General features: G+C 37.1%; 1 protein-coding gene across 1 annotated transcript; it reads left to right on the top strand.

The window, feature by feature from the left end:
- Positions 1-3,127: 3,127 nt before the first annotated feature.
- Positions 3,128-17,774, top strand: LOC138326791 (dentin sialophosphoprotein-like). Its single transcript, XM_069272793.1, has 2 exons — positions 3,128-3,231; positions 15,199-17,774. The coding sequence occupies exon 2, from the start codon at positions 15,546-15,548 to the stop codon at positions 17,772-17,774; it is 2,229 nt and encodes a 742-aa protein (XP_069128894.1). The 5' UTR covers positions 3,128-3,231; positions 15,199-15,545.
- The last annotated feature ends 8,371 nt before the right edge of the window (positions 17,775-26,145 follow it).

Here is a 26,145-nt window from a genome sequence, read left to right as displayed (position 1 = left end):
ATGTATATGACCCAGAAGTGGAGGGATTGTGGGAATGCTGGAACACCTTAATCATTCGGTCACCGCGGCATCATATATCATTACATCAAAGGTTCAATAACGTGTGAAACGCAATGAAACATTAAAGTCCATATAATAATGAATGAGGTACATCTCCGAGAAAGGGAAACTGAAAAGACAAAACCACCGACGTTAATAAAGGGTTAACAAACGCACTAATGAGTGGTAAATCCGCTAAAACAACAAGCTTGTAGTCAGAAGACTGTTATACTGTACACCACACGCACCTGCTCTCCGTTACATTTTAATTGCCGTTTAGAAATCAGCGTCTCCATGGCATTACGCGAGAAGGACAGTTGCTCGCCTGTGATTGGCTGACGAGTATCTACACAGCATGAATAAAGAAGCTCATCGTACACACATTCTGTTATTAAGAATGGATGTGTAAAAATAGAACAGAAAAAAACATCTCAGAGGTATTTCAATCTTCCATTGTTTAACAAGTTGGGCTAATGAGTCAAAGCGAATTAAGTTTATGTCTGATAAAGTCTTTTACACATGAGATATTTCAACCAATAGAAAATAAAAAGTTTATGAAAAAAAAGTTGTGGTACGAAAAAAATCTCCAACTGATGCTCCAAATATTGCTGCTGATGAGATGGCTATAGTGTGTTTCATTATTGTAGCGCGTGATATCTCGGCACCGACTGCCAGTACAAGGTGGATATATATATAGGTGGGCATTAATTAGAAAACACATCGGAATCACAGGCCGATAGGAGAGGGGCTGTGATGATTCCAGGCAGATCAATGGGTAACATCAATCTACTTGGCCTGTCTATATACAAACATTAGATATTGCTGCCTAACAATCCGGGGGCCTAGTCGGAGCGTGCAGCACCACACAGACCTGTTCCATTCGAATAAAGGATAATTTTAATGGGGAGATTGGGAACAGGTTCGCCGGAGCCCCGCAGTGTACACGTAACATGGACCTAAAAGTGTGTGAAGTTGTGTTTACGTCACTGTTTTCGGGGTCATACGGGTCATTTGTAGTCAGATTTACCGGAAGTTCGACGGATCGGCATGGAAATAAATCATGGACATTTCCATTTTGCGCGCATTCTTTTCAGTATTGTGTATATAAGTAAAGTTGTTCTCAAACATTTGATAACATCCATAAGTATTGAAAACAGAATTGGAAATAAAAGCTCCGTTTACTGCAAGAAAGCTTTACCAATAATTACCATAATTTCAGACTGGGCTTATGGGCCACCAGATCACAAGACTTATAAAGTTAGTTCCAGTACCTAGGAACAACGTCCAGGCGCCATTTGACCGATTAACAAAACATGATTCAGTGGCACTTCAGGTTCGACATGCGCCAGTTGACATCTCGGCTGAGTTAGGCGCATCCAGATATTCCGTCTTTGTTAAGCGCCACTAGATATCCCGTCTTTGTTAGGCGCCACTAGATATCCCGTCTTTGTTAGGCGCCACTAGATATTCCGTCTTTGTTAGGCGCCACTAGATATCCCGTCTTTGTTAGGCGCCACTAGATATCCCATATTTGTTAGGCGCCACTAGATATCCCATATTTGTTAGGCGCCACTAGATATCCCATATTTCTTAGGCGCCACTAGATATCCCATATTTGTTAGGCGCCATTGGACATCCCGACTGTGTTAGGCGCCACCAAATATCCCATATTTGTTAGGCGCCACCAGACATTCCGATTTTGTTGGTTGCCATTAGACATCCCGACTGTGTTAGGTGCCGTTATACAACCCGGTTGTGTTATGCGTCACTGCGTAGATATCCCGACTGTGTCGGTCGCGATTAGACATCCCGACTGTGTTAGGCTAGGCGCCACTAGACATCCTGACTGTGAAAGGCGGCATTAGACATCCCGGTTGTGTTATGCACTACTGCGTAGATATCCCGACTGTGTTAGGCGCCCTTAGCCATCCTGGCTGTGATATCCCGACCTCGACAAAAATGTAGGCGGGGATCGAGCAACAAGTTTGGCACCAGATACAGGTATCCAGTGTGCATAGATTAATATAGAAGTCCAAATTTATACACTTTGTATCTTACTACATGGTATGCTCCCGTATTAGAGACAGTTTCTATTATAGATTTACTAATCCCGTAGATTGACTTCAGACGCCATCATTGCATTTCAAGACTTTTAAAAGCAGCTCTAGTAGCTATATATAGCCTTCAGATTTCAAACGCCGCCACTACATGGCTTACATATATCAGAAACATAATATTATATATATATGTATATATGTTTCTGCTTATGTATTGATTCCACATGTTATTTTTTTAATTTCATTTCTTTTTTAATCGTATAACTTCACCTTGTCTAAGGTCTCTGGTCATTTATCCTTTTATGGTTCATTGATTTAAGATATTGTTCTCTTCACAGCATACGTGTACATGTAAACTGAAATTATCACTAGTCCGAAACGGTAATTAATTTTGAAGTAAGTAAGTCATATCTAAAGATTACCAAAAGTCGAAGTGGGAAAAGTTTCAGATTCTGATACATGTATAAGTCAAAATCTATTATTCAATCTGTCCACACATCTCTCTTCATTCAATACAATCATTTATATATATATATTCAACTGGGATATTTATTGCGTTGTAATACTATGTATCATTTGCACGCGTTTTTTGCAGCAAAATCCGTATGAAATATACAGTGTAAAATGCTGTGGAAAGACTCTATTCTAGTGCGGCACATGTGTAAACTATACATGTATACATGTACATGTATGTTACGTGTTGAACACATACATGTACACATCGTACACAGTTTTTCTTCAAACACTTTTTAATGAATTGTTCATATAACATATATAAGGACAAGCAGCACAAGTGGAGTAGAAAACAGGCATTTTGTCTTATCAGAGTAATTACGGTAATCGCAAAAAAAGTTTTAAATTGCCCAAAACGAGCACCTGTTAATTTTAGCGGTTGGTTAACTAGACGGGGACGAAGATATCGGGAAACACTGTCCCTTTAAATCACATGGACATGTTAGTATATGTGATATACAACAATGTAATAACATCAGAGTCTATCTAACACACAGGTGAGCGAAACCCATATACACACGCGTACTCAGTTATCAGATACAGACTATAGCTCTGTGCTGAAAGGGGAGAACGGGGTTACAGAATCTCAAAATGGCGGAGGGTTTTACCGAAGTTGATCAAGGTGAGGAAAAGTTTGAAACTGACCATTATGGTGTTATTTACTTTGATTGCAGCCATTTTCAGAGAGTCAAGTTGTTGTGTTACATATGTGTGATATATAGTGAGGGCTTTGTTCGCAGCGAATCACTTTTAAAGCTGTTCTGGTGGTCGGCTGTCAAAATTTCTCGATCGGGTCAGGAACCGAGTTTGCATTGGGAAAGGTAAACAGTGTTGTATGGGTCAGAGAAGAATTCGTGTTGTTAATGTCGGACTGGATTAATACTGGACTCACTTTCTCAGCGACGGGAAAACTTCTGGAAAGTTTGGATATGATATTCTCCGTTATGTTAATGAGTACGGTACTCCAAACTTTTCAGGAATGGATCGATGTGTATTGGGTTTGAAGTTCAAGGGGATGGGAGGAAGGAAAGGGGAGGGGCGTTATTGTGATATAAAGTTGTATTATATACTATTTACCTGTTAGATAATAATGCTAGTGATCAATGTTATATATCAAATTATTTTCTAATTAATTGATAGTGAATTAAAATGTAAACAATGTGTATTGGAACTGTCATGTATACACGGATTGCTACATAGTATTACAATGTAGCTATGTACCATTTTAAGTCTTGTAATAAAATCATACATTGTAGCCATTTATTGTGAAAAGATACATTGTACAAATTGTAATACATTTTTAAACAATGTACATATTTGATGTGAATTTAATATTCAATCAGACTTGGCTCCAGTATCCCCCAGGGAGAGAATTGGAGTTTAGTGCATCACCTGTTTCTGGTCCTTTTAACTATACAGGCCTTTAATTACCGGTAATGGGATGCATTATTTATCCTGATTAGAACCCTAGTGCATTCCTGTCTATACATCGTGACCTTGAAGGAGTGAAGGTCATGATCATCATCAAGATCTGGTGTGTTGATGCTGGGGCAAATGTTAAACCTCGTGATAACAACTTCATTAATGTTGTTGTGTAAATTATATTGATAATGTTCTGAAAAACCATTTAGGAGGAAATATGATTTTAATGATAATTTGATATCTTTATGATAAATGTACACCAGGTAGTCATTTTCTGGTAACTTCAAAGAATTACTAGGTACATAAAATTAAGTTAATATCAGTGTAAATTAAACATAAGTTAACTGAGAAAGACATTATGTATATATTGTACATGTCCAAATTACAAATTTGACAATCCCAGATATTAATATTAATCCCATTGACCAATATTAAAAGTAACAACAATTCTACAGGTGTTCAAATCTCTTTATGGACAGGTAAGCTGTAGACACAGACACCAGCGTTATTAACTTATAATATACACAAGCTACCCCACTACAAAACCTGACAAAAATATTTACTTATCCTGAATGACAAGACCGTGATAAAAGTGTTTGTGGACGGAGGAATGTTCCCCAACAAACCACTTGTAGGGCCTTTTGTACCTTATGACCTTCCCTGTGATAGAATCAGTACTTTTGTCACAAATATACACAATAATATTTTAATGCACTTTTTATAAACATTAGTGTTTCTGATCCTGTTAAAGCTAACCGGGGTATAGGATTGTTGTGGAACAATGGAATCTTATTATAGGTTTTCAGTATAGATACAGTATCTCTTCATGTCTCGATAACTGGGGCTCAATCTAAGCCTGTGGCGACGGTTTATACCACACAATACACAGAATAAACACCCTTGCATGCCTGGATAAGTTCCGGATTATTCATTTCTGTTTTTATTGGATAATAATTAAATTCAGCGATTTTATTGGCTTTGAAGAAATAACACCTTTCTCCTTCCAGTCCATTGACTCTGTTAGTTTTTTAAGCCTTAAAGTGTTACATCCAATATTTTCAAATCCTTTTTAGCTTTAAAGGGTCAGTGTTTTTGTCCAAATAACAGCCAGAGTCATTTAAGGACTGGTCAGGTGAACGGGAGGAAAGTCGAAGTACCTGCAGTAAAACCACCGAGCTGTGGCCAGTACCTGGCAATCGCCCCATGCATTTTTCAAACTCAAGAGGTGGAAGTCTAGCACTAAAATGTCTGAATGTATGAAAGTGGAAGTGATAGACAGGATGAAAATGGGTCATGATATCGAATGTTGGTGTCCTAGAACGTGTTTATGGTGCATTTTTAATCATCACCTGAACTGTATCACTTAGAGAATACTTTTCATTTTGATTGAAACTAATTCTGACAAATGTGAAATTTTGGGACTAAATATTTAGGAAAACAAAAAGGCTGACTGGTGGCCATTTTGAATTAACAATATAAGTTAAGATTTTTTGGCCATTTTCATGAATAGATTTTGGTTGATCTATAGATTCATATAAATCCACAGAAAGGACTAAGTTAAGGCCATAGTGTTTGGAAGTAGGAAAATGGAGGAGAGAAGGGAAAAGCAGAGTAGTCTATATGTAGCAATCATTTGACTTCTATGTGTCTTTCAAGAGCTTTCTGGGATCATTATAGTTTTTACAATTACGCCGTGTTGAATATTAGGTTGATGTTATGCTATAAATTGTATAAACTTTATATGTTAATATACATGTGTAAAACCATAAACATGCAAAAGACTTTGTGTTTGGTGAGCTATTGGATTGTGTTAATTGGTGAAGTGCTGGGCCAAACTGATAATATTGTCACCATGTTTATCTATCTAGTGTCAGTTTTATAGAGTAATTGGGCAGACTTAATTAATAACATATGATACAAGAAGTCATTAAATAAAGCAACATCAGCATAATTTGTATGCAGCTCAAGGTTTCAATCCCAAATTACATTACATGTACACTAGCCAGGAGATGTGCAGTTAAAGTGAACAGGCGGGCAAGGATGGCTAATGTCGGTAAAAATGGTGTGAATGTATCCAGTATAATTTCTTATGGAATAGAAAAATAAACTTTCTCATCCGTGGTTACATTTCCACGCAGCCTCGCTTTCAATGCCTTCAACTTTTCTTTATTTCATTGGTCAGAACTGGGAAACGTAAGCAGAACTTGACCGTTGTATTAATATGTGAGAACTTTTGAAAGGCCAATGAACGCATTTAGACTGGTTTTCTTTGCCCGACTATTCACTTTAAACAGACTAGTAATATATATAAATTGGTTTGTAGGCCCTATTTACAGTCTCGGTCATTTAATGACATGACAAGTTTAGGATTGGTAGAGGAAAGAAGCACCTGGAGAAAAAACACTGACCTACAGTACTTGGCAAGGATGGCCTGTCCCATAGCCACTAAGTTTCTAATGATGGCCTGTCCCATAGCCACTAAGTTTCGAATGATGGCCTGTCCCATAGCCACTAAGTTTCGAATGATAGCCTGTCCCATAGCCACTAAGTTTCGAATGATGGCCTGTCCCATAGCCACTAAGTTTCGAATGATGGCCTGTCCTGTAGCCACTAAGTTTCGAATGATGGCCTGTCCTGTAGCCACTAAGTTTCGAATGATGGCCTGTCCTGTAGCCACTAAGTTTCGAATGATGGCCTGTCCTGTAGCCATGAAGACTCAAACTCGAAACCTAGAGTAGAGGGCGAGTGGATTGGTAAAGTGTGGAGCCACTCAACAACTTGGCCTTTGAGGCTCCAACATGAAATTACACATTAGAAATTTGATTGTTCTGCAATTTGAATATATCCTGATACATACATTTAGAGGATCTTACATGAGTGAATATGTAATGTGAAATTTAGCAAACAAGTTCAATAATTTGATATATGCCTTTAACAAGTTTGATAAATTTCATATTACATAGTCACAAGTGAAAGATTCTATTTATCACATAACTTTTGTTAATAGAAATAAAAGTGAAACTTTTTTATTTTGTCTAGATATATAAAACAGTAGAAATCCGGCTCAGATGTGACTTTTCCGTCTACAGGGACAATTATGCGACGTCATATAAAGATTATGACGTCAAAGCTACCTGTGATGTCACAATGGTGTTATTACACAAGTGTCTTACGATATTTATGACATGGCTATATGGCATGGCTGGACGGGCCAGTTCTGTGATAATTTTTTCCCTAGGTCTCTTAATAGCTGTGAACATGAAACTGTTCAGATTGTCAACACAAAATGATATTGTCAGCCAAATTAAATTTTCAAGATGATGGATATTTGAAGCAGGGAGAGATAGCTTTGATGGGTAGAATGTTTTTAGAATTGTAATGTTTGACACCGGTGTTAAATTAATATGTTTTATATGTATCAAGGTTCAGTTGTGTATGACCGTGTAACGAGATCTGGTCGTCTCGGGTGAAACCATTACACTTAACATGTCCCCTGACCTCGGCAATGATTGCCTACAGGAAGGCCATTCAAACATATAATATGACAACAGTACAAATCTCTGAGACATGAGACCAACTCCAACGGAGTCTTCTTACACCAAGATTCAGATTTCTCATTTGTTATGTAGTTAGTTGAGATAAGACTGTCCAATATTGTGTGCTTTAAAGTTTATGGTTGTCACGGTAACTACCAAGACCTAGTTTTGTTACCACAGTTCTACAGTTTCTGTTGAGAGATATGCTGATCTAATGAGGTCTAATGATTCGCGGGGCGACAATCTCTGAACCTAACAAAATCTCAAGGTCAGACGGAAAGGACAAGGTCAAAGAATAGTTCTAAGGATTTTTTTGCAAATTATAACTTTAGGGTTTGTCCTGTAACTTTTTTTTGCATACATACTCCAGGTTATCCCAGAGAAAGAATATTTGCTTAATGTTTTGTAAACTAATTGATTGTTCTCTATACATGTAGTTATGTCATTGCTAAATATGTAAGTATACATCAATGTACGACGGTATTGAAAAAGTAAATGTCACCGGCAACAGCATATTTGGCTGGTATAGACAGGTTATCAAAATATACATGTTTTTAATCACTATAAATTAAGAAGTAAAAATGCCATACAATTATGCTGGAGTACAGAGGGATAAGACAAGGGTTTGCTTTGACAATTTATACTGTATGTACCTATGTTTTCCAATCATGCGACCTTGTTGCCATGGCAACCAATTTTCCATGCCAATCAGTAAAAGTGGCCTTCCAGAAAACTTGATACGTTATGGAATATGTTTCTTAGCCAAAGGGGGTTACTTTAAAGCATATATTTTGAATTTCTATTTTTTTCACTTTCCACCTGAAGCTTTATTCTTTTTGGCATGGCCTCTTAGCTGGTTCACGATGATGATTAATCCCTATTAACATTTGTTCTAGGGGGTAATGCCCAGATCAATGTTTCAACATTGCCTCAGATAGAGAGGAATATAATGATACTAATAGTTGAAGGGCACTTATTTTGATAAATACAGTACTGTATCGTAAGAATACTTTATACCTTAAACAAGACCATTGTAGTAGAAAAGTAGCCTAAATGGGTATTATGAAAAGTTTGTCTACTTTGATATACATCTGCACTGTAGGAGATAAAAAAAAACTTGTAATGGATTTAATTACTGATAGCGTACACATATTGGTGAGGATTTGTACAGTGTGGGTGTATTTCTGTGTAGATTCACTGTATCCTTGCTAATTGTTGGCCTCAGAACCGTATTCCATGTTCCGTAGACTTTCAGGCAGTTTCTCCACACCTTAGTTTTTCATTGCCGTGTGCTGGGATTGATGATAAAAACATGCGGAGAGTCGACGGTGGTTTAGGCAGTAGTTCACTGATGAGGATATAATATATATACCACTTTTTTCCAACATTATGATCATACTACTATAGGTGTTAATTATATGATAGTCTTGAAAAATAAAGATTGGAATGGAGGCCGGGATTTTGGTTTTAGTATGATGCAAAATATATAGTGGCCATTAACACTTTGAAGAAAGACCTTTAATCTAAAAGAATTATTTTATGCTTTTTGTTATATTTTCAAATGAACGTCATGCCCAGAAATTATTACCCCATGGAAATAGTTTACGTAATGACATTGTGAAATTTGACCATATACCACTAAAAAAAGCACCTTATCGGTATCACTGTTAGTATATATGTTGATAAGGAAACCTTTATCAACAATATTCATTTATAGTCCATATATAGGATATATTGGTTTCATATACAAGTTGAATAGACAAATTTTCATAAAGAATTATTGATGAATTTTAACTTCCAAATATATAAAAGGTCAGTTTTGACAATATGAACATGTACTTTATAACTGGTGTATTCTGGTTAAGACTATCAGTTTGGTTAAAGACTTTAAGAGGGCTATCCATTTATAACTTTTTATAAAATACATAAAATAGATGTGCTTGGATATTGTGAAGTTCTATACATTTGAAAAAATACACTTAAACCTGTGTAATGAGACACCCCAAGCAAATTAAGGGACAGACAAAAATGTGTCTTATTAGACAGGTGTCTTCATAAACAGGGTTATTACCAAAGGATCACGGAAAAAGGAAATGACAATACAAAATTGACATATCACAACACAAAATGTACTTTGTTATCATGGAAGGTTGACATTATTATACATACCTTGTAGACTTATTGCATTTAATGTCATTATTTTGATTTATTGCAAGGTTCATAGCGATTGGTTTGATGATTCACGGATGGAGATAAAATTTTCAAGTTTCACATAACCAAAACCTATAATAGCTCATCTCGAGAAAATGAGAAATACACTGGTCTGCCATGTTGTATTTGTATTTATGTTAGGTAATTATAATTATAAATCACCTTAATTACTTAGATGAACAAATAGGGCTGATGATCAAATTCAATTCTGTATAGATACTACACACATTAAGACCCTAACCCTCACAGGTTGATAAACCCAACAATTGGATGTCAACCAAGTAAAATCTAATTAACTTAATCATAATTTGTGATACATTTTTTGTACAGTATATATACTATAAAGGGCTTGAGGTTACATGCGAATTGTTTCTTAAATTCAGAACTTGTCCTGTTGACAAGTGATATCCAGTCAACATTATCCCATAATCGCATATTGTATATAGTTAAGGGGTGGATATCTAACATAGATTCTATTATTTTATACCCACGCAATTTCTGTCTCTTTGTATATATCCGATAACATGAAATGTATACTGTACACCTAAAATCACAAAAAGAGGTCAATTCTGCATGATTAATCAAGGAATCTGGCTACTTACAACTTACACAAGCGGATATGTGCAAAAAGTCCACATTAAAATTCTTCATGGAATGTATCGGATATATATCATCTGTAAAGTTGTCAGGCTTACACACTGGAGCATCATACAATACAAAAACTGATCTGGTTTATAAAGCCTGAAGTGTATCTTCTGTACAACAGTTGACGATCTTGTTATACAATGAGAGAGATTAACACACAACTGGGAAATTGTTGGTCACAGTTTCGGTGTACTTTTAGATATATGCGGGATATATATTTTGTTCTATGGTCCTGTTAAGTACTCTAATTTGTTGTAGTGACCTGAAGACTTTATGGGTTGAATAATTATGATAAATAATACACTTTTTTGTCACATTTGCCAGTTTTAAACATTTGATACTTCTTTGTAGTAAGTGTTATACCAAGTGTGAGATCACCAGAGGTAATGGTCAGGGTTACTAGGTATACATATATAAACCTGTAGAGTTACAATGTCAAGGCTGTTTCTGGGCCCTCCCTCCAGCTACTCATAAAGGTACACAAGTACATACATCTTCATCCTTTTTTCAAATTTTAAAGCATTAAATTTTCACAGCAATAGTAATGGCACACAAAACCACAAAAAACCAAGCTCGCGATAAATAACCATCTATACGGTACCTTATTCTGTATTTGCATATTATTGAGTTATCTGTCCTTGCCGAAGGGTGTTGATTGTGATGTCATGCGTTTGTGTGTGTAAATCATATTCTTTGGAGAAAACGGTGTGAATTGCACTCACAAAATAATGACATCACAATGGATACCTACCCGCAAGGGAGCTAACTTTGTAATATGTTAAGACAGAATTAGGACTGATAACCTGATTGAGTCTTGTGTGCAGAATTAGGACTGATAACCTGATTGAGTCTTGTGTGCATGATCATGACTTGTACATTAATTTGTTAACTGTTTATCCTTACTTAACAGTAGCCTTTGTGTCATTGCAGATGAGGTGATATGACCCCAGGATCATGACTTGTACATTAATTTGTTAACTTTTTATCCTTACTTAACAGTAGCCTTTGTGTCATTGCAGATGAGGCGATATGACCCCAGGATCATGACTTGTACATTAATTTGTTAACTGTTCATTCTTACTTAACAGTAGCCTTTGTGTCATTGCAGATGAGGTGATATGACCTCAGGATCATGACTTGTACATTAATTTGTTAACTGTTCATCCTTACTTAACAGTAACCTTTGTGTCATTGCAGATGAGGTGATATGACCCCAGGATCATGACTTGTACATTAATTTGTTAACTGTTTATCCTTACTTAACAGTAGCCTTTGTGTCATTGCAGATGAGGTGATATGACCCCAGGATCATGACTTGTACATTAATTTGTTAACTGTTCACTTACTTAACAGTAGCCTTTGTGTCATTGCAGATGAGGTGATATGACCCCAGGATCATGACTTGTACATTAATTTGTTAACTGTTCATCCTTACTTAACAGTAGCCTTTGTGTCATTGCAGATGAGGTGATATGACCCCAGGATCATGACTTGTACATTAATTTGTTAACTGTTCATCCTTACTTAACAGTAGCCTTTGTGTCATTGCAGATGAGGTGATATGACCCCAGGATCATGACTTGTACATTAATTTGTTAACTGTTCATCCTTACTTAACAGTAGCCTTTGTGTCATTGCAGATGAGGTGATATGACCCCAGGATCATGACTTGTACATTAATTTGTTAACTGTTCATCCTTACTTAACAGTACCTTTGTGTCATTGCAGATGAGGTGATATGACCCCAGGATCATGACTTGTACATTAATTTGTTAACTGTTCATCCTTACTTAACAGTAGCCTTTGTGTCATTGCAGATGAGGTGATATGACCCCAGGATCATGACTTGTACATTAATTTGTTAACTGTTCATCCTTACTTAACAGTAACCTTTGTGTCATTGCAGATGAGGTGATATGACCCCAGGATCATGACTTGTACATTAATTTGTTAACTGTTCATCCTTACTTAACAGTAGCCTTTGTGTCATTGCAGATGAGGTGATATGACCCAGGATCATGACTTGTACATTAATTTGTTAACTGTTCATCCTTACTTAACAGTAGCCTTTGTGTCATTGCAGATGAGGTGATATGACCCCAGGATCATGACTTGTACATTAATTTGTTAACTGTTCATCCTTACTTAACAGTAGCCTTTGTGTCATTGCAGATGAGGTGATATGACCCCAGGATCATGACTTGTACATTAATTTGTTAACTGTTCATCCTTACTTAACAGTAGCCTTTGTGTCATTGCAGATGAGGTGATATGACCCCAGGATCATGACTTGTACATTAATTTGTTAACTGTTCATCCCTACTTACAGAATGACCTTTCCTTACTTAACAGTAGCCTTTGTGTCATTGCAGATGAGGTGATATGACCCCAGGATCATGACTTGTACATATTAATTGTTAACTGTTCATCCTTACTTAACAGTAGCCTTTGTGTCATTGCAGATGAGGTGATATGACCCCAGGATCATGACTTGTACATTAATTTGTTAACTGTTCATCCTTACTTAACAGTAGCCTTTGTGTCATTGCAGATGAGGTGATATGACCCCAGGATCATGACTTGTACATTAATTTGTTAACTGTTCATCCTTACTTAACAGTAGCCTTTGTGTCATTGCAGATGAGGTGATATGACCCCAGGATCATGACTTGTACATTAATTTGTTAACTGTTCATCCTTACTTAACAGTAGCCTTTGTGTCATTGCAGATGAGGTGATATGACCCCAGGATCATGACTTGTACATTAATTTGTTAACTGTTCATCCTTACTTAACAGTAGCCTTTGTGTCATTGCAGATGAGGTGATATGACCCCAGGATCATGACTTGTACATTAATTTGTTAACTGTTTATCCTTACTTAACAGTAGCCTTTGTGTCATTGCAGATGAGGTGATATGACCCCAGGATCATGACTTGTACATTAATTTGTTAACTGTTCATCCTTACTTAACAGTAGCCTTTGTGTCATTGCAGATGAGGTGATATGACCCCAGGATCATGACTTGTACATTAATTTGTTAACTGTTCATCCTTACTTAACAGTAACCTTTGTGTCATTGCAGATGAGGCGATATGACCCCAGGATCATGACTTGTACATTAATTTGTTAACTGTTCATCCTTACTTAACAGTAGCCTTTGTGTCATTGCAGATGAGGTGATATGACCCCAGGATCATGACTTGTACATTAATTTGTTAACTGTTCATCCTTACTTAACAGTAGCCTTTGTGTCATTGCAGATGAGGTGATATGACCCCAGGATCATGACTTGTACATTAATTTGTTAACTGTTCATCCTTACTTAACAGTAGCCTTTGTGTCATTGCAGATGAGGTGATATGACCCCAGGATCATGACTTGTACATTAATTTGTTAACTGTTCATCCTTACTTAACAGTAGCCTTTGTGTCATTGCAGATGAGGTGATATGACCCCAGGATCATGACTTGTACATTAATTTGTTAACTGTTCATCCTTACTTAACAGTAGCCTTTGTGTCATTGCAGATGAGGTGATATGACCCCAGGATCATGACTTGTACATTAATTTGTTAACTGTTCATCCTTACTTAACAGTAGCCTTTGTGTCATTGCAGATGAGGTGATATGACCCCAGGATCATGACTTGTACATTAATTTGTTAACTGTTTATCCTTACTTAACAGTAGCCTTTGTGTCATTGCAGATGAGGTGATATGACCCCAGGATCATGACTTGTACATTAATTTGTTAACTGTTCATCCTTACTTAACAGTAGCCTTTGTGTCATTGCAGATGAGGTGATATGACCCCAGGATCATGACTTGTACATTAATTTGTTAACTGTTCATCCTTACTTAACAGTAGCCTTTGTGTCATTGCAGATGAGGTGATATGACCCCAGGATCATGACTTGTACATTAATTTGTTAACTGTTTATCCTTACTTAACAGTAGCCTTTGTGTCATTGCAGATGAGGTGATATGACCCCAGGATCATGACTTGTACATTAATTTGTTAACTGTTCATCCTTACTTAACAGTAGCCTTTGTGTCATTGCAGATGAGGTGATATGACCCCAGGATCATGACTTGTACATTAATTTGTTAACTGTTCATCCTTACTTAACAGTAGCCTTTGTGTCATTGCAGATGAGGTGATATGACCCCAGGATCATGACTTGTACATTAATTTGTTAACTGTTCATCCTTACTTAACAGTAGCCTTTGTGTCATTGCAGATGAGGTGATATGACCCCAGGATCATGACTTGTACATTAATTTGTTAACTGTTCATCCTTACTTAACAGTAGCCTTTGTGTCATTGCAGATGAGGTGATATGACCCCAGGATCATGACTTGTACATTAATTTGTTAACTGTTCATCCTTACTTAACAGTAACCTTTATGTCATTGCAGATGAGGTGATATGACCCCAGGATCATGACTTGTACATTAATTTGTTAACTGTTCATCCTTACTTAACAGTAGCCTTTGTGTCATTGCAGATGAGGTGATATGACCCCAGGATCATGACTTGTACATTAATTTGTTAACTGTTCATCCTTACTTAACAGTAACCTTTGTGTCATCGCAGATGAGGTGATATGACCCCAGGATCATGACTTGTACATTAATTTGTTAACTGTTCATCCTTACTTAACAGTAGCCTTTGTGTCATTGCAGATGAGGTGATATGACCCCAGGATCATGACTTGTACATTAATTTGTTAACTGTTATCCTTACTTAACAGTAGCCTTTGTGTCATTGCAGATGAGGTGATATGACCCCAGGATCATGGTGGAGGCTAAAGAGGAGCCGAGCTGTGGTCACTATCCCCAAGACCAATGATGACCGTTTGACAGACGGGGTTATCCGGACCCTAAACCTACCATGTAGTGGGATTTATCAAATGTGGCATTCAGCGGTGAAATTCAATATCATGTTTTAGGAGTGCGTGGAAGCTATGTTGTGTTTGTGAAACTGTGAAATTTTCTTTTTTGTACATAGTGTGTATAATTTGTTGTGGTATTTATCATTATTGTGTACAGAACACAAGATGCTTTATGTTCTAGGAATGTTACTAGTGCTGTGTTAAAAATCACGTGTTGTAAATAAATATGGACCCCACGATGGAAGAACAGAACGAGACGTGCAATGAACCGGAACAAAACGATGATGACATAAATCATGAGTTAGATCCAGGATCGGATCAGGAACAAGAGCCAAAGGATGACAAAGATGAAACAGAATCAAAAGAACAAGATACAGTGGAAGAACCAGCCAGGTGTTCAGTTTCTCCAAAGATAGCCAGGCCAAAACTTCCTGAATTTACAGGTAACGGTCGAATATCTAGTCATGCTCGCTCTAAAACAGATCCTGGAAGGGGAGGGGAAATCAAGGCAATCATTGATAAAACAATGGAAGACATCAAAGAACTGAATAAGGTCGATTTTACAATCTATAACCGTCCAAAAGTGTTCCCTAAACCTCTACACCAAAGATCTCAGTCTCAACATGCGTCCCCGCGTGCCTCACCAACCCCTAGCTCTCCTTCCATGGAGGAGAAGGTGTCCGCTCTCAACAGGAACCGTAGTCGTAGTCTTAAAGTTCTCACAGACATGTTAAAGAGTGGACGAGGGGGTAACGATTTCAGAACAGGAAACATTCCAGACGTGGGGAACGAAGTGAAATCCAACAGTGACAGTCAATTGCTTCCTCAACATAAGGAATCTAGTGTTGAGAGGCGAGCGAGCTCCGACGGTCAGCTACAGGCAAATCGCCAGGATTCATCAGGGGGTGTGACTGATGAACCTGAAGTTCCTGAAGCTCGTACACCAGATATATATTCCCATCAAAAAGAATTTGGACAATCTGAAAGACATTATAGTGGTCATAGTGACCAGAAACACAAAGGGAGTACTCTCCCTCGATATAGACAGGAGTCCGGAAAATTCAGACGTGCCAAAAGCGAAGTACGGAAAGCTGCACCCGTATCAGATGATGAAGGGTTGGATGTGACATCAGATCATGAGTCGGGACCTCATGGATTAGTGAAACCCTTTCATTCAATTGACACAAACTCCAAATTTTTCACATTGTACAAGACTAATCCTTCCAAAAGGAGACCTCCTTTTGGTGGTTTTGTTAAATCGCGATATAAATCTAATTCTCAGGGTGAGGAACAGGTGTCGAGGCCAGACGATCAGGTTGGTCCTGCCAATAGGAGGTTCACACGCCTTGAGCTCACACCTCTCTCCAGCAAGAACACCAAGAGTCGACTCACATCCCTTCGACATGTGACTCACCCTCCCCAGTCTCAGACAACATTCCGAGAGGGCGGAACAATGGACTCGAACGGGTTCGGCACACTTCTAAAGTCTCCGAGCACTGAGAGTCCGCCACCTTTCCCTGGCGAGGTGGAGAAAACAAGTGACCTGTCGCTGACAGACAGTCAGGCTGGCCAAAGTGACAGTATGGACGAGGCATCATACGGTGAGCAGGACGATCAGAGCGAAACTCAGACCGAATCCTGTGATAATACCAGTGATGTTGACACTATGAAACCCGCAGAGAAAAAAGGAAACGGAAAATCCTTAAAACAGAAATCCAAAAGTGACCCAAGTTCAGACAAAAGCCAATCAATAGATCAATCAGATATTCCTCATTTGATTACAGCGTCTCAAAGTACTCCTCATTTGTCAACGGACAGTAGCCAGGAGACCGAGGAGGAGGTAACTCCGGAGGCTACTATGGATACCGACAGTCAGGAGGAGGGCAAACGACAGCGTACCCTGAGTTCTCAAGAATCGTTTGATGAAGGACTGTCTGTCCAGTTTGATACAACGTGTAATACGGGTGGTAGTGGCAGCCCCATGTCTTATTCTATAGAGGAGGAGGGTATGCTGTCGCCTGACAGTGACGGTCCTCCCCCAAGTTTTGTCTCTGTGATGTACGGGGTTACGTCGGCCCCAACCACACCCGTCAATCAGTCCCCTACTAACACCCTGGAGCGTGCCAACTATCTTAATGTCCCAACCAGTGTCACAATCTCCAGTACATCTAACAATAAAAAGTCTATCGGGCGAAGTGCAAGCTCTGCAAGTGTGCTACACCGCGAACGCAAGTTCTCTGGAGGCAGCAAGGATAAGGATATACGTAAACACAGTGTAACTATTGGTGATGAATCAGGAGCCACACAGAAACCAGAGTTGTTTCCCCTTGGGGATAGTGGTAGTATGCAGGCTCTGAGCATGCCTAGTATGTCATCTTCATGGAAGAAGGAGCGAGGACCATCAATGTCTCCAGAAAGGGACCAGTCACTAGTCAAGGTAAGGACAATATTCTAGCCAATCAGATTCTGGTTCAATTCATCCCAGGAAATGTAGAATCTCCGGAAATGTAACCGTTGTAGCCTTGAGACAGCCTTATAGACAAGTTGGTACCACAGTTATCGATGATAGGTATGGTACCACAGTTAGGTAGATATTGGTGATGTGCACCACAGTTAGGTAGATATTGGTGATGAAGTATGGTACAACAGTTAGGTAGATATTGGTGATGAAGTATGGTACAACAATTAGGTAGATATCTGTGAGGAAATTTGGGACTACAATTAGGTAGATATCAGTGATGAAGTATGGTACCACAGTTAGGTAGATATCAGTGATGAAGTATGGTACCACAGTTAGGTAGATATCGGTGATGAAGTATGGTACCACAGTAAGGTAGATATCGGTGATGCACAGTTAGGTAGATATCGGTGATGTGTACCACAGTTAGGTAGGTATCAGTGATGAAGTATGGTACTACAGTTAGGTAGATATCAGTGATGAAGTATGGTACCACAGTTAGGTAGATATCGGCGATGAAGTATGGCACCACAGTTAGGTAGGTATCAGTGATGAAGTATGGTACCACAGTTAGGTAGATATTGGTGATGTGTACCACAGTTAGGTAGATATTGGTGATGTGTACCACAGTTAGGTAGATATCAGTGATGAAGTATGGTACCACAGTTAGGTAAATATCAGTGACGAAGTATGGTACCACAGTTAGGTAGATATGGATGATGTGTACCACAGTTAGGTATGGATGATGTGTACCACAGTAAGGTAGATATCAGTGATGAAGTATAGTACCACAGTTAGGTAGATATCGGTGATGAAGTATGGCACCACAGTTAGGTAGATATCAGTGATGAAGTATGGTACCTCAGTTAGGTAGATATTGGTGATGTGTACCACAGTTAGGTAGATATGGATGATGTGTACCAAAGTTAGGTAGATATCAGTGACGAAGTATGGTACCACAGTAAGGTAGATATGGATGATGTGTACCACAGTTAGGTAGATATTGGTGATGTGTACCACAGTTACGTAGATATCGGAGACGAAGTATGGTACCAGAGTTAGTTAGATATGAATGATGTGTACCATAGTTAGGTAGATATCGGTGACGAAGTATGGGACTACAGTTAGGTATATATCGGTGATGTGTACCACAATTAGGTAGATATCAGTGATGTGTACCATAGTTTGGTAGGTATCAGTGATGTGTACCACAGTTAGGTAGATATCGGTGATGTGTACCACAGTTAGATAGATATCGGTGACAAAGTTTGGTACCAGAGTTAGTTAGATATGGGTGATGTGTACCACAGTTAGGTAGATATCTGGGCCAGATTTAGGTAAAAGTTGGTAATTGTGGTAACAACCTGCATGTTCACATAATTATTGTAAAGTACCTTCAATATAAATTGATGGTTAAGTTATTGCTGTTAGTACCAGGGATAGATTTTAGTGTTTTAGTTATATATAGAGATAGACTTTAGCAGATTTTAGTGTTTTCAGTTATGGTGGACCTAGGAGGGCACCAGATGTGTTTATCAGCTTGACCTCTGACCCCTGATGGACTCGACACATTGATCCAAATTGGCGGGTTTATCTGGGATGTTTACTAAACAAACAAGTTTGGGATATACTGGGTTATAGTGGTGGGCCAGGTATAGCACCTCCACACTCCCCCAGTAACATATGTAACAGTCGGGCTAGGCTTATCTCTGTAGCCATTGTCCAGTGCTGAAGGTGCAAGCAATCCACATAGATCTGGCCAATTTCATTCAAATTATTGCTTACTGATTCTTAGTGTTGAGAGGTGTTTTATATAAAATTTGTTCTGTTCATTTAGCAGACATATCTATTAGTTATATGGACATACAAGTTAAGTTGTTTTTTTTTATATAAAATTTGTTCTGTTCATTTAGCAGGCATATCTATTAGATATACAAGTTTTACTTTTAATTTCCAGATTGGAAGAATATAACTTTTTCCTTGATATCTGTGATGAAAGTGGTTTGATATCATTGTTTTACTAAGTGCTTTACACCTAGTCAGATTAGATCTGTGATTCCTGGCATGGGATGTGAAAATATCTGGGGTCAGCTGCTTGGACTTGTTTTTTTCTCTATGTACTCCAGTTTCCTTCAATTGTATGACCCTCAGTTTGCTTAATTCCAGGCAATTAAAAATTATAGTTGTATGATATTTTATATGGTGTATATAAATGTTGAAAGCCACGATTATTATGTAGTTAATTGTGACTATTAATAGGAACTTTATCATTTGGCACCATATAGCTCTGGCATGATCATCAAAATAAATCTATAAATATCAGGGTAGAAGTTCCTGTTACCGCCCTCCGCTACCTTCATCCTCCCTTTACTTTGTACTTGGCAGTGGGACACCCAAACAAATTTTATGTGGGATATACCGCCAATGACCAAATATAACGTTTTATTGATCTAGTGGGGTCTGTGTAGGCATCCTCTGTCTAAAGGTTGGCTTTCTTTTCTACACACTTGGATATTCTAATTGAATAGAAGAACAAATTCCTTTACATAGGCCTCTTTGCAATGGTGAATTGGAAGAGAAAAATATCCAAACTAAGAATTTTGCAAATCAGCATGAAGCTCGCACATTGTTGATAAGACATACATATGAGGGTTATATCCTTGAGCCATGGGAGGGACTTATATTGAATTATTTTCTGTTAAAATTTAAATAAAACAAATTAAAGTCAGAAGATAATTTTTCATCAAAAAACAAAACTCAAGACACAAAGCCTCTGAATCCTGTAACCCACTACCCTGGTTTGTCTTTTCTGTTCCAACTTGAAGGCTTTCCATTGAAGTATGACAGAAATATAATATCTGTTACACTGTGGCTGTAAACAGGTTGACTGTATCCAGGTATAAAGGAGTGAGAAGTTTCGTGTATAGTTGTTGTTGTTGACCACTCACTTGTAATCCTTTGTATATCGGGATCATTCCACACAGCCTAGGTGTCTATACAGCCGGATTATAGGCCACATAGCTCATTGTATATGGAGAGAGAAATACATTTTTTGACCCATTACATATGTTTATGAGCTCCATTTCTTTATACTTTTGTTCATGTAAGCTGGCTTTACTACAGTCTATGTATAGGTGTTAGGGTACCCTGGCTAAAGGAAGAGGTGTCGTCTGTTAGGGTAGACTGTACCCTGGCTAAATGTGTCCATGCCCAGGTTGATAGGATGGTAACAAATCAGGATGATGTGGTTGTCAGCTTCTGTTTCAAGTCACTCATGGTAAGCTCATGCTCAGCCCAAGTAGAAACTGTATTATAACTTTGGTTTGATCTAGATCTGATTTGTGTCAGGACTATAAACGCTATTTGACCATTAATTCCCTTGTTTGGAGAGGTATAATATATCTGTATGTTAAGTTTATGGTTTGGTTTGATTAGCGTCCTATTAACAGGTTTATAAAGCATGTGTCAGGTTTAGATAGTGGAGGAAATCCTGAATACACGGAAAAAATATCACTGATCAGCGGTCGGGAGAAAAATCACTGATCAGTGGTCAGTAAATGGGATTTGAACTTGTGATCCAGAGGTAGAGGCCTAGGGCTTGTGGTAATATGTCAGGACATCTTAAAACCTCGACTACAACAGCCCTGCATGATTCCAGATTTTGTATGATCAACTATATATCTATAAAAAAAATGTAAGAATGAAGTTTCAGATATTGGCTATAAGTGGGGAAAAGAGAGAAGTGTGTCAGGTTGGGTGAGGTGTCTTTGATGTTTCTCAGCTCTGGGTATGATATGTGCTCACATCTAGCTGCTGCCAGGCACTGACATATAATTAGACTGCTGGTTTTTCTCTGTGTAATCCAATCCAGCTTTTCTCACCTTCAAATGACGGAACGACCTTGAATGACTGATGGTTAATAGTGCGTACAATAAAAACAAATCTAAGACACTATGTTTGTTGACTTGTGAAATAAGCATGTTTTGTTATGATAATGTATGTAAATATCACATATATTGTGTGTAAGTAGATCCAGGTTATAAATCCAATACTCTGTAAATTGACATGTATGACAATAGAAATTACAACAGAGAATAATCCCCTACACTTTTTGAATGTGCAACGTACTCTAGTCTTGTAGGTTGGCTGAAACTGTTAAAAAATCTGCATAAATACCAAAATGTTTGTATTGTCCTAATGTGGCCTCTATTTCGAGAAATCGGAGCATGATACTTTTGAAAACTTTTGAACTATTGATGACCAACTATTGATAAACTATTGATGAACTATTGATGACCAACTATTGATGACCAACTATTGATGACCAACTACTGATGACCAACTATTGATGAACTATTGATGACCAACTATTGATGACCAACTATTGGTGAACTTTTGATGACCAACTATTGATGAACTATTGATGACCAACTATTGGTGAACTTTTGATGACCAACTATTGATGAACTTTTGATGACCAACTATTGATGACCAACTATTGGTGAACTTTTGATGACCAACTATTGATGAACTATTGATGACAACTATTGATGACCAACTATTGATGACCAACTATTGATGACCAACTATTGATGACCAACTATTGATGACCAACTATTGATGACCAACTATTGGTGAACTTTTGATGACCAACTATTGATGAACTATTGATGACCAACTATTGATGACCAACTATTGATGACCAACTATTGATGACCAACTATTGATGAACTATTGATGACCAACTATTGATGACCAACTATTGGTGAACTTTTGATGACCAACTATTGATGAACTTTTGATGACCAACTATTGATGACCAACTATTGGTGAACTTTTGATGACCAACTATTGATGAACTATTCATGACAACTATTGATGACCAAATATTGATGACCAACTATTGATGAATAAATAATGACAACTATTGATCAACTATTGATAAAAACTATTGATGACAACTATTGATGAATAAATGATGACAACTATTGATCAACTATTGATGACAACTAGTGTGATGAACTGTTGATGACCAACTATTGATGAATTATTGATGACCAACTATTGATGAATTATTGATGACCAACTATTGATGAATTATTGATGACCAACTATTGATGACAACTATTGATGACAACCTTTTGATGAACTTTTGATGATCAACTATTGATGACCAAGTTGACCAACTATTGTTGACCAACTATTGATGACCAAATATTGATGAACTATTGATGACCAACTATTGATGACCAAATATTGATGAACTTTTGATGACCAACTATTGATGACCAACTATTGATGAACTATTGATGAACTATTGATGACCAACTATTGATGAACTTTTAATGACCAACTATTGATGACCAACTATTGATGAATTATTGATGAACTTTTGATGACCAACTATTGATGACCAACTATTGATGAATTTTTAATGACCAACTATTGATGACCAACTATTGACGAACTATTGTTGACGAACTATTGTTGACCAACTATTGATGACCAACTACTGATGAACTATTGATGACCAACTATTGATGACGACCAACTATTGATGACCAACTACTGATGACCAACTATTGATGAACTATTGATGACCAACTATTGATGACCAACTATTGATGACCAACTTTTGGTGAACTTTTGATGACCAACTATTGATGAACTATTGATGACCAACTATTGATGACCAACTATTGATGACCAACTATTGGTGAACTTTTGATGACCAACTATTGATGAACTTTTGATGACCAACTATTGATGACCAACTATTGATGAACTTTTGATGACCAAAGGTTGATATCAACTATTGAAGAACTATTGATGACCAACTATTGATGACCAACTATTGATGACCAACTATTGGTGAACTTTTGATGACCAACTATTGATGAACTATTGATGACCAACTATTGATGAACTTTTGATGACCAACTATTGATGAATTTTTGATGACCAAAGGTTGATATCAACTATTGAAGAACTATTGATGACCAACTATTGATAAAAACTATTGATGACAACTATTGATAACAACTATTGATGACAACTATTGATAACAACTAGTGTGATGAACTGTTGATGACCAACTATTGATGAATTATTGATGACCAACTATTGATGAACTTTTGATGATTAACTATTGATGACCAACTATTGATGAATTATTGATGACCAACTATTGATGACCAACTATTGATGAATTATTGATGACCAACTATTGATGAACTTTTGATGACCAACTATTGATGACAACTATTGATGAATTATTGATGAACTTTTGATGACCAACTATTGATGAACTATTGATGAACTATTGATGAATTATTGATGAACTTTTGATGACCAACTATTTATGAACTATTGATGAACTTTTGATGACCAACTATTGATGACAACTCTTGATGACAACTATTGATGACCAACTATTGATAAAAACTATTGATGACAACTATTGATAACAACTATTGATGACAACTATTGATAACAACTAGTGTGATGAACTGTTGATGACCAACTATTGATGAATTATTGATGACCAACTATTGATGAACTTTTGATGATTAACTATTGATGACCAACTATTGATGAATTATTGATGACCAACTATTCATGACCAACTATTGATGAATTATTGATGACCAACTATTGATGAACTTTTGATGACCAACTATTGATGACAACTATTGATGAATTATTGATGAACTTTTGATGACCAACTATTGATGAACTATTGATGAACTATTGATGAATTATTGATGAACTTTTGATGACCAACTATTTATGAACTATTGATGAACTTTTGATGACCAACTATTGATGACAACTCTTGATGACAACTATTGATGACCAACTATGGATGAACTATTGATGAACTATTGATGACAACTATTGTTGACCAACTATTGATGACCAACTATTGATGAACTTTTGATGACCAACTATTGATGACAACTATTGAGAACCAACTATTGATGACCAACTATGGATGAAGTATTGATGAACAATTGATGAACTATTGATGACAACTATTATTGATGAACTATTGATGAACTATTGATGACCAACTATTGATGAACTTTTGATGACCAACTATTGATGACAACTATTGATGACCAACTTATGATGACCAACTATGGATGAACTATTGATGAACTATTGATGACAACTATTGATAAACTATTGATGAACTATTGATGACCAACTATTGTGATGAACTATTGACAACCAACTATTGATGACCCACTATTGACAACCAACTTTTGATGACCAACTTTTGATGACCAACTATTGATGACAACTATTGATGAACTATTGATGACCAACTATTGATGAAATTTTGATGACAACTATTGATTTACATTACTATTGATCATCAAAGGAGGTTGTACATGTTCAAAAGAAGTTCATGGTTTGGCAGTGCGGGTATGGTCCACTCTGGTGTCTAGTTGGGAATATCATGTGAAATCCAGAAATTGTATTGGTATTAGGGATATCATGTGAAATCCAGAAGTTGTATTGGTATTGGTAGACTGAAGACTTCTATCTGTGACATTACAAGAATTTCCCTTTGTATTCACCTTAGTTAACCTAAACTTTCAATGGTTCTGCTATAAAATCTAAAATCACAGATATGGATGTAAAGATTGAATATTTACTGGCTGGTCGCACCAAAAAGGACCACTTTTTGCTTCATTACAGCTGAAGTCACTCATGAAGTCTTCTATAGGGCTAAAAGCCACCAGATCGAGTTTACTTTTATAGACAAAAGTATAGAGTTTGGAGGGTTTTGTTGACCTAGCTGCTAAGCATGTATAATGGAGAATGGGAAATTGTGCTCATTGACTGTCACACATGACAGGTGTACAAATGGCTGGATATATAGGACAATCCACATAGTTTCTGTCACATATTGTGTCCACTGTCAATTTGTTAAAAGATAAAACTATATACAATTTAGTGACAGGTGTATACGTAGCTATAGGTGAAAAGTAGTTTTTGGAGCCTGGGAAAGAGTACCACACATGTAAAACCCATTGATGATAAACACGCTTACAACAATTTCATGGTTCTAACAGTTGATAAACACGCTAACAACAATTTCATGGTTCTAACAGTTGATAAACATGCTTACAACAATTTCATGGTTCTAACAGTAAATAAACACGCTTACAACAATTTCATGGTTCTAACAGTTGATAAACACGCTTACAACAATTTCATGGTTATAACAGTTGATAAACACGCTTACAACAATTTCATGGTTATAACAGTTGATAAACACGCTTACAACAATTTCATGGTTATAACAGTTGATAAACACGCTTACAACAATTTCATGGTTATAACAGTTGATAAACAT

This window comes from Argopecten irradians, chromosome 7 (genome assembly GCF_041381155.1).
Source record: "Argopecten irradians isolate NY chromosome 7, Ai_NY, whole genome shotgun sequence".
In the NCBI taxonomy this organism is placed as follows: Eukaryota; Metazoa; Mollusca; class Bivalvia; order Pectinida; family Pectinidae; genus Argopecten; species Argopecten irradians.
Note: the sequence above shows the minus strand (reverse complement) of the source record. Positions and strands in the feature narration are given on the sequence as shown.